At 50.8% G+C, this 8,486-nt stretch overlaps 1 protein-coding gene across 1 annotated transcript; it reads left to right on the top strand.

Moving 5' to 3' along the window:
- Positions 1-241: 241 nt before the first annotated feature.
- On the top strand, positions 242-8,486 carry RAD51 (RAD51 recombinase). The gene is made up of 10 exons (XM_069857276.1): positions 242-333; positions 1,547-1,657; positions 2,544-2,681; positions 3,645-3,762; positions 4,270-4,361; positions 5,098-5,192; positions 5,810-5,923; positions 6,802-6,931; positions 7,183-7,304; positions 8,179-8,486. Exons 2-10 carry the CDS (start codon positions 1,571-1,573, stop codon positions 8,300-8,302), a joined length of 1,020 nt encoding a protein of 339 aa, XP_069713377.1. The 5' UTR covers positions 242-333; positions 1,547-1,570; the 3' UTR covers positions 8,303-8,486.

Genomic DNA, 8,486 nt, shown 5'->3' with positions numbered 1-8,486 from the left:
CTGCGATATGAACTCGTAGTTTTCCTCCTCGTGTCAGCTTTCCATGGCCCGGCTGCCGCAGACCGTGGCTTTTTTTTTTTTTTTTTTTTTTAATGAGGAAACAGCATCTAAACTGCAAATCATAGAAACAGGGAGCGGCTTGGGGTGGGCGCGGTCACGTGACTCCGCCGAGAGACCGTGCGGGGGTGTCACGTGACTCGGGGGTCACGTGACGCGGGGACGGGCTGCCTCCGCGCGGGGGTCACGTGACGCCGCGGCGGGAACTTCCGAACGGCCCCGGGGTGAGGGAGGAGGAACGAGCGGGGCCTCGGCCGGGCCCGGACCGGGGGAGAGGTGGGAAACGGGGCCCCAGGAGGGGCCTGGACCGCGGGGAGAGCGAGGAACGAGGTCTCAGCCGGGCTCGGCCCGCGGGGAGAGCGAGGAACGGGGAAACGGGGCCTGAAACGGGGGCCCGAGGTGGGAAATGGGGCCCGAGGAGGGGCCTGGACCTGGGGAGAGTGAGGAACGAGGTCTCAGCCGGGCCCGGCCCGCGGGGAGAGCGAGGAACGGGGAAACGGGGCCCGAGGAGGGGCCTGGCCCGCGGGGAGAGCGAGGAACGGGGCCTCCGCTGCGCCTGGCCCTGGCGAGATCCGCGAGGAGGCCTCAGTGGTCTGGGGTGGGGCGAAGGGGTTCGGGGAGGGGGAGGGAGGTTCTGGCAGGGGGTCTCCAGGAGGCAAAGGGCAGAGCAGAAGGGTTCCAGCAGGCAGGGGAGCTCCGCCAGGAGCAGGAGATGCAGGGAGCTTCCAGCAGGCAAGGGGGTTGTGGTGGGCACTGGGGGGGGGCTCCGGCAGGTGTGGGGGGTCTGGCAGGTGCAGGGATGTTCAAGCAGGTAAGGGGGGTTGTGGCAGGCAGGGAGGTACCAGCAGGAAAAGGGGTTTCAGCAGGTGCAGGGCAGGCAGGGGGTGTTCAGGAGACACACAGCAGGCAGGGTGAGCTCCCAGTGCCAGTTTGGAGCTTCTGGGCTGGGGTATCTGGAACTGCAGCCTCAGTCTCCTGCCAGGCCACGGGTGAGGGCACTTAGTGGCCTTCAGCTCTGAGAGTCTCCCACTCTGCTCCCCTGCTCCCCATTATCAGGACCCAGAGGGCAATCTAAAGCCCCTTTCAGACCTCTGAGAGGTCCCAGCAGTGTTTGTCATTGTCCTGAGGGCATCTTGGGCACAACCGAGCCAGACCACCCTGTACCAGTTTCAAGGAGTGCATCTTCCAGCATGACAGCATTAATTTTGCTGGTTTATACCTCTAGGCACTGTGGAGCTCTCTGTGAAGCCTCTTACTGTTCTTTACAAGGGAACGGAAGAGTTATTTTGGGGTCTTTTGATGTTTAATACTATATTGGAAAACACACAGAAGAGATTTCTCGCAGACTCACATACCATGAACTAAGAGATACAGGAGGGAAGAAAACCATCACATAGGACTTTAGAGGATCTGTTAATGTGGATACACTTCACCTGTGTATCTTGTTTGAGTGGTGTACGTTGTGTGAGAGTTCTTTGCTTTTCCGCAGTCGAGCCGTGCGGTACCTGCTGCGATGGCCATGCAGATGCAGTTTGAAGCAAATGCGGATACATCAGCAGAAGAGGAAAACCTTGGGCCACAGCTCATTTCCAGACTGGAGGTGGGTATGGGGTCAGCTCTGGGGTAAGTTTTCAAGAAAGCCAATGGCCTTCTTTCTTAAACACAAGTTGGATCTGAAAGTTGTGGTGCTGAAGTCTTACTTGGGTTGAAAACCCAAACAAAGACCCCAGAATGTTAACAGGTAGGATTTATATTATATTGCCTTGCCATGTCCCTTTCCTAACGTGTGCTGGTCACTGCCAGGGTCTTTAAACCAGACAGAGGATGTGATATCATCTGCCTGTTCTGTGCTGTCCGTATAGTTAACGGCTTCTGCAAACGGGCTGGAGAACCTCCCGTACGAGGCCAGGCTGAGAGAGTTGGGTTTGTCCAGCCTGAAGAAGAGAAGGCTGCGGGGAGATTTTAGAGCAGCTTCCAGGACTGAAAGGGGCTCCAGGAAAGCTGGGGAGGGGCTCTGGATCAGGGAGGGCAGGGATGGGATGAGGGGAATGATTGTCAGCTGCAAGAGGGGAGATGGAGATGAGATCTCAGGCAGAAATGTTTTGCTGTGAGGGTGGGGAGGCCCTGGCCCGGGCTGCCCAGAGCAGGGGTGGCTGCCCCATCCCTGGAGGGGTTCAAGGCCAGGTTGGATGGGGCTTGGAGCCCCTGATCCAGTGGGAGGTGTCCCTGCCCAGGGCAGGGGTGGGACTGGATGGGCTTTGAGGTCCCTTCCAACACAAACCATTCCCTGATCCTATGAAAAGGATGTTATAGTTGTGGTTCTCTGTGTGTAAGTGAAGAGGGGGTAACAGTCACTGTGCTGACTTGTCAGAACGGAGTCTGATTGCAGTCCAGCGAGCGCCATTGAAGATATTCCTTGGAATTTACGTTAAGTGTAGCTTTGTGTCTGAGTGTACCCTTTTTCTCTTCCCCTCCTCGCTTTTCAGCAATGTGGCATAAATGCAAATGATGTGAAGAAATTAGAAGAAGCTGGATTTCACACAGTTGAGGCCGTTGCTTATGCCCCCAAGAAGGAGCTGCTCAATATTAAAGGCATCAGTGAGGCCAAAGCTGACAAAATCTTGGTAAGGATGTTATGGAAACCCTTTAACCCAATATATTCAAAGAGCTTTGTTTCTACTGGCTCAAAGTGTTGTTTGAAAGGTCTCCATTAATGGTACACTGAGCAGGGCAGGACAGGTGAGTTGAGGTGTGATGGGACTTGTGATGAGAAGAGACACAAACCACTAGGACAATTTTCAGGAAGGGCAGAGGGAGGGATTGTTGGGAAGGTCAACAGAAACCATGGAAGCATGGAGAATAAACCCGAGGAGACTGTTGCTTCTGGTTCAGTATTTCTTGAGCTCAGAAGGCTTCTGGTAGGCGTGGAGCAAAAGAAGTACTTTGTGATACAGGTTGTGATGAAGTTATGGAGCCACTTGTCCCTCATTCCCTGATGTGTTTCACTTTCCCTGAGCATCTGCTCTTGGCCGTTGTCCGGGCAGAGGATACTGCGTTCCAAACGTCTGGACTGATCCTGTGCTGCTCTCCTTATACATTTTTGTGAAGTGCACTGTGTGCTTCAGGCAAGAATTAACCCTGACACCTGGGCTTTACTCCTGGGACTGAGACTGAAGCCTGAGCTGTGACCTCACAGCATCAGAATGCAGAGTTTCTGCCAAACAAGCTCTCATATATCAAAACCTCACCTAGCACAACGTTTAATACTTTCTTTACGTTGTGTATTTAGTCACTTTTAGGAAGTGGCCCCTGATGGGCCATTTGCCCACCTCGAGTGATTCACCTGAACTAAAAGTGAGGGGAAGATTTCCATGAATACACAAAATAAGGGACTGAAGCATTTTCTCTGAGCAGAACTCATTTCTATTCAGAGGTCCCAATTAAAAATGGTCTATAAAATGAGTGCATCAAATTAGACAGGGGATTCGCTGTTTCACAAAGCAGAAAATTCCAGTACTAAGTGCTAGCGGGGCTAAACGAATGGGGTGAACACTCCTTGCAGCTTAGCTTAGCTTGGTTCTCTTTAGGCAGAAGCAGCCAAACTGGTTCCCATGGGTTTCACCACTGCAACAGAATTCCACCAGCGAAGGTCAGAGATCATCCAGATCACCACCGGCTCCAAAGAACTCGATAAACTTCTCCAAGGTAATAATTTAATTTCTATCTATTGATGAGCCCTTGTTATCTGCTTGCTTTTTTTTCTATGAGCGTGATCCTTGCACTCAAGTCCTGGGTGAAGATGGATCTCTTCGAGCACTGTTCTCTTGTCTCTCAATGGATTTTCTTTGAAAAGCTGCGGAAGTAGTTTTAAATCTTGGTCCCAATGTGACACCCAGAGCTGTTTGTTTATATGGTTCTAGTTTATTCCAGTCCGTGATCTATGTCAAGAAAACAAGACCAGTTGTTGTCTTCTCCCCATTCCTGCTTGTAACCAAAGAATCAAAACAAGAAGCTTTTCAGCTTCTTCAAAAATGCATTTCCCAAAACTTATCTGCCACATGAACAAACCACAGTGTGAAAAACAGGTTTTCCACTTAGGGCTTTCACCAAAAGAAGTGTTTAACTGAGCCCCTGTAAACATAAAACTTCATACGTGTGGTCTTTGTTTGAAGTATGTGACCTCTTTTAATTGTTTTACTATTTTCCCTTCAGGAGGAATAGAAACAGGGTCCATAACAGAGTTATTTGGGGAGTTCCGCACTGGCAAAACGCAGCTGTGTCATACCCTGGCCGTCACCTGTCAAGTGAGTAGCCCACTTGATTTGCTTGCAAAGAGTCCTCAAAACATTACAGCACCTTTGGCTGTACCTGCAGCTTTCTAGGGTCTTTGTTTCGTGCCCAGTCTGCCCACTGGGTTTGCTGTAGCACCAGTTTGATCTGTGATGTTTTTTGCCTGGAGTTGATTTGTTTGGTAGCTTTTTTTTTTTTCTTTCCCTCCTCAGGATTCTGACAATGAAATTTAACCCATTAGCTTTGTAGTGTAATTCTGGGTCTTAAACACAATGTTTGATCTCTCTTCAGGTGCTCTAAAGTGCAGAGAACCTTTTTTATTGCCAGGAATGTTGGAAAGAGGAGAAATTGTTGGGTCTAACCTATTCCTTTGGCTGCTTTTATTTCCCTAGCGTGCCCTAACCTTCCTTCACTTCACTTCTGTAAAAGCCTTCAGTGGGCTCTCACTGTCAAAGAGCAGATCAGTTTGGAGTGACCTTTCTTCTGATCTTAGTTTAAACAAATTGTAGAGTTGGTTACTTCCTAGAGGTTGCTGTTTCATAAAATATCGGAGGCTTTGGGCTTAATTTGACCATTTATTTAACACCCTTATGCACCTAAACTTACCAGCTTCCAGTTGAGCACCCAGATAAAAGTGACTTCATCACAACGGCTCAGTGCATTATTTGTGGGATGGTATCAGTTGAGGGCATAAGGTAATAACTGGATTAATTGTTTTATTTCACGTTCATTCGTTTACTTTTCCTTTAGCTTCCCATTGACCGAGGAGGCGGTGAAGGAAAAGCAATGTACATCGACACAGAAGGGACCTTCCGCCCGGAACGCCTTCTTGCTGTGGCTGAAAGGTCTGTACTTGGGGTTTTGTGTAGGCTGGTGTTCAGCAATGAAGGGTTTACTCATGCACAGCTTAGTTAATTCAGATCACTCTGTGAACCAGCCACTATCCTTAAACTCATGGGGCTGTTGCAGTAAGAACTTTCCCTAAACAATTTCTGCTTTTACTCAAGTATGACAGTAGCAAAGTTCCTTGTCCCCTGGAAGATGATGGCTTTGCTTCTTCCTGGTGTCTCTTTGCAGCTCAGATTTACTCTTTGTGAAATACAGTCAAAGCTTTTCCTTGAAATTGTAGAATCGTTTGGTTGGAAGAGACCTTTGAGGTTGTAGAGTCCAACCGTCCCTGTCCACTACTGAACCAGATCCCTGAGCACCTCATCTGCGTGGCCTTTAAACCCCTCCAGGGCTGGGGACGCCACCACCGCCCTGTGCAGCCTCTGCCAGGGCCTACTGTTTATCATTTAAGGCTCTCCCAGGTTGGACTCAATGATCTCGAAGGTCTTTTCCAACCTAAAAAATTCACATTCACAGAGTCACGGAGTCATTATTGTGCCTGTAGGTAACCCTCCTGGAAAACTGTTGATGGATTTTTCACTTACAGGTGTTTGTTGTTCACTGCTTTCCCCAGGTATGGCCTGTCTGGCAGCGATGTCCTGGATAACGTGGCGTACGCTCGAGGTTTTAACACGGATCATCAGACCCAGCTCCTGTACCAGGCGTCTGCCATGATGGCCGAGTCACGGTAACGGCACTTGCTGAGATGGAGTCATTCTTGGGGCCGTACCTGTCGATGTTATAAAGCTGGGAGTTAGTCCCTCTGCTAGTGAAATGATAGACAACAGCAACCGACTTGAACTGCAACAAGTGATGCTGCCTTGCAAAGGACTAGTGCCAGTCTGAGAAACCGTTTTAAAGATCGGTTTATAATTGCTTTCAGAAATAAGGAATGTTGATCTAGAACATGCCGAGCACGGAAGAGACCTGTGCAGGCAGCTCTAGTTTGAAACTAGGATGTGTGAACCCACTGAGAGGGAAAGAGGTGGTGGCTTGAGGTTTACAGGAACCTGTCCACAGAATATCTGTGGTATCAGAACGTTAAAGTCTCAGTTAGTTTATGAGAGTGTGAGAAATCTAAGCTTTTAATCACACAGCAACTTCCTTTGGGAATACTGGGTTTTATTGTTTAGTTCACAATCTGAATGTTACAGATCAAGACCCTTCCAGGAATGAAAGGGGCTCCAGAAAAGCTGGGGAGGGGCTCTTGATCAGGGAGGGCAGGGAGAGGACGAGGGGGAAGTTTTGAGCTGAAAGAGGGGAGAGTGAGATGAGATCTTGGGGAGAAATGTTTTGCTGTGAGGGTGGGGAGGCCCTGGCCCAGGCTGCCCAGAGCAGGGGTGGCTGCCCCATCCCTGGAGGGGTTCAAGGCCAGGTTGGATGGGGCTTGGAGCCCCTGATCCAGTGGGAGGTGTCCCTGCCTGTGGCCGGGGAGTTGGTTGAGCTTTGAGTTCCCTTTCAACCCAAACCATTCCATGATCCTGTGTTTCTATGAAGCCAGCGTTGTTAGAAATGCTACATCTATGAGCTGGCAGGTGGAGAGAGCCTTGTGCTTCCCTTCCCCAGGTACGCGCTGCTGATCGTGGACAGTGCCACAGCCCTTTACCGCACGGATTACTCGGGCAGAGGGGAGCTGTCAGCGAGGCAGATGCATCTGGCCAGATTCCTGCGCATGCTGCTCCGACTCGCCGATGAGGTAAACTGTGAGCTTTGCCTTGTTCTCTAAAGGTCTGGCAAGTGGGTTTCTTTCTCCTGTAAAGCTTAGCAATTTTGTACAAGTGTCTTTCTCTCCACTCCATGTCTGCTTCTGTTTGGTTTTGAGAGGCAGCGCAGAGTGGTTACGGACAGCAGAGGGGGCAGCAGAAGAGCGTGTGTTCATTCACCCCTCCCGTTTTTCACATTGAGGAAAATAAATGCATTTTAATTTGTTTGGGTTTGTCCTTGCAGTTCGGCGTGGCCGTTGTGATCACCAACCAAGTGGTAGCGCAAGTAGACGGAGCAGCCATGTTTGCTGCGGATCCCAAAAAACCTATTGGAGGAAACATCATAGCACACGCTTCCACCACGAGGTGAGAGAACAGCCCAGCACCTTCCCTGGGCCACTGAGGTTTTGTGGGACTGGCTGAGGACCTTTCAGCTCTGGGTCAGTCAAGTGGTGAGTCTGGGCTGCTTCTCAACCGGTGAATGCCACTCCAAGCACTTGTTAATCTGCAGAAAAACATAGAATCATGAAATCATTAAAGGTGGAAAAGACCTCTTGGCTCATCCAGTCCAACCAGCAGCCCAGCCCCACTGTGCTGACTAAACCGTGTCCCCAGGTGCCACATCTACACAGTTTTCGATCCCCTCCAGGGGCAGAGACTCCACCACAGCCCCGGGCAGCCTCTGCCAGGGCTTCAACATTCTCTCTGTGAAGAAATTGTTCCTAATATCCAATCTAAACCTCCCCTGGCACAACTCGAGGCCATTCCCTCTTGTCCTATCGCCTGTCACTTGGGAGAAGAGCCCAGCACCCACCTCACCACAACCTCCTTTCCAGGAGCTGCAGAGATCGGTGAGGTCTCCCCTCAGCCTGCTCTTCTCCAGGCTAAACCACCCCAGCTCCCTCTGCTGCTCCCAGAACCCCTTGTTCTCCAGCCCCTTCCCCAGCTCCGCTCCCTTCTCTGGACGCACTCCAGCCCCTCAATGTCCTTGAAGTGAGGGGCCCAAAGCTGAACCCAGGATTTGAGGTGCAGCCTCCCCAGCGCTGAGCGCAGGGGTGCAATCCCTTCCCTGCTCCTGGCCACACGTTTTTCAGAGGTTCTTACAAATCAACACGTGCTTGGCAGTGCTTGCAGCTCCACGCTGTGCTGCGCTTACGTCCTAACACAATTTTTTAATGATTGTGATAGTGGTTTTCGGAAAGCAGGATGCCCATCCTCACCTGTCACTTCTCCCCTTTAGACTTTACCTGCGGAAAGGCCGAGGCGAAACCCGGATCTGCAAGATTTATGACTCTCCCTGCCTTCCTGAGGCTGAAGCGATGTTTGCTATTAATGCTGATGGAGTAGGAGACGCTAAAGACTGAAGGCTCCGTTTCATTTCCCGTCTGACCCAAGACCTGGTGTCTGTCAAAGGCTCCTTTCCTTGTGGCACCTTCCGGATGCTTCCCTGGTGCGATTACTCTTCAGGCGCTGGCAGAGGACTCTGCTGTTTCAGCGTCTGCGTCCCTCGGGTGAAAACACTTTGAGACACGTCACAAGGTGATCGAC

This window comes from Phaenicophaeus curvirostris, chromosome 5 (genome assembly GCF_032191515.1).
Source record: "Phaenicophaeus curvirostris isolate KB17595 chromosome 5, BPBGC_Pcur_1.0, whole genome shotgun sequence".
In the NCBI taxonomy this organism is placed as follows: Eukaryota; Metazoa; Chordata; class Aves; order Cuculiformes; family Cuculidae; genus Phaenicophaeus; species Phaenicophaeus curvirostris.
The sequence above is the reverse complement of the archived record's forward strand: the minus strand, read 5'-3'. Positions and strand labels throughout refer to the sequence as shown.

Excerpts from the sequence above, each read along its gene's own strand:
- RAD51 (XM_069857276.1), top strand. The coding sequence starts at position 1,571 with ATGGCCATGCAGATGCAGTTTGAAGCAAATGCGGATACATCAGCAGAA. Across the intron at positions 1,658-2,543 it reads AGCTCATTTCCAGACTGGAG|CAATGTGGCATAAATGCAAA; the intron begins GTGGGTATGGGG and ends CTCGCTTTTCAG. Across the intron at positions 5,193-5,809 it reads CTTCTTGCTGTGGCTGAAAG|GTATGGCCTGTCTGGCAGCG; the intron begins GTCTGTACTTGG and ends TGCTTTCCCCAG.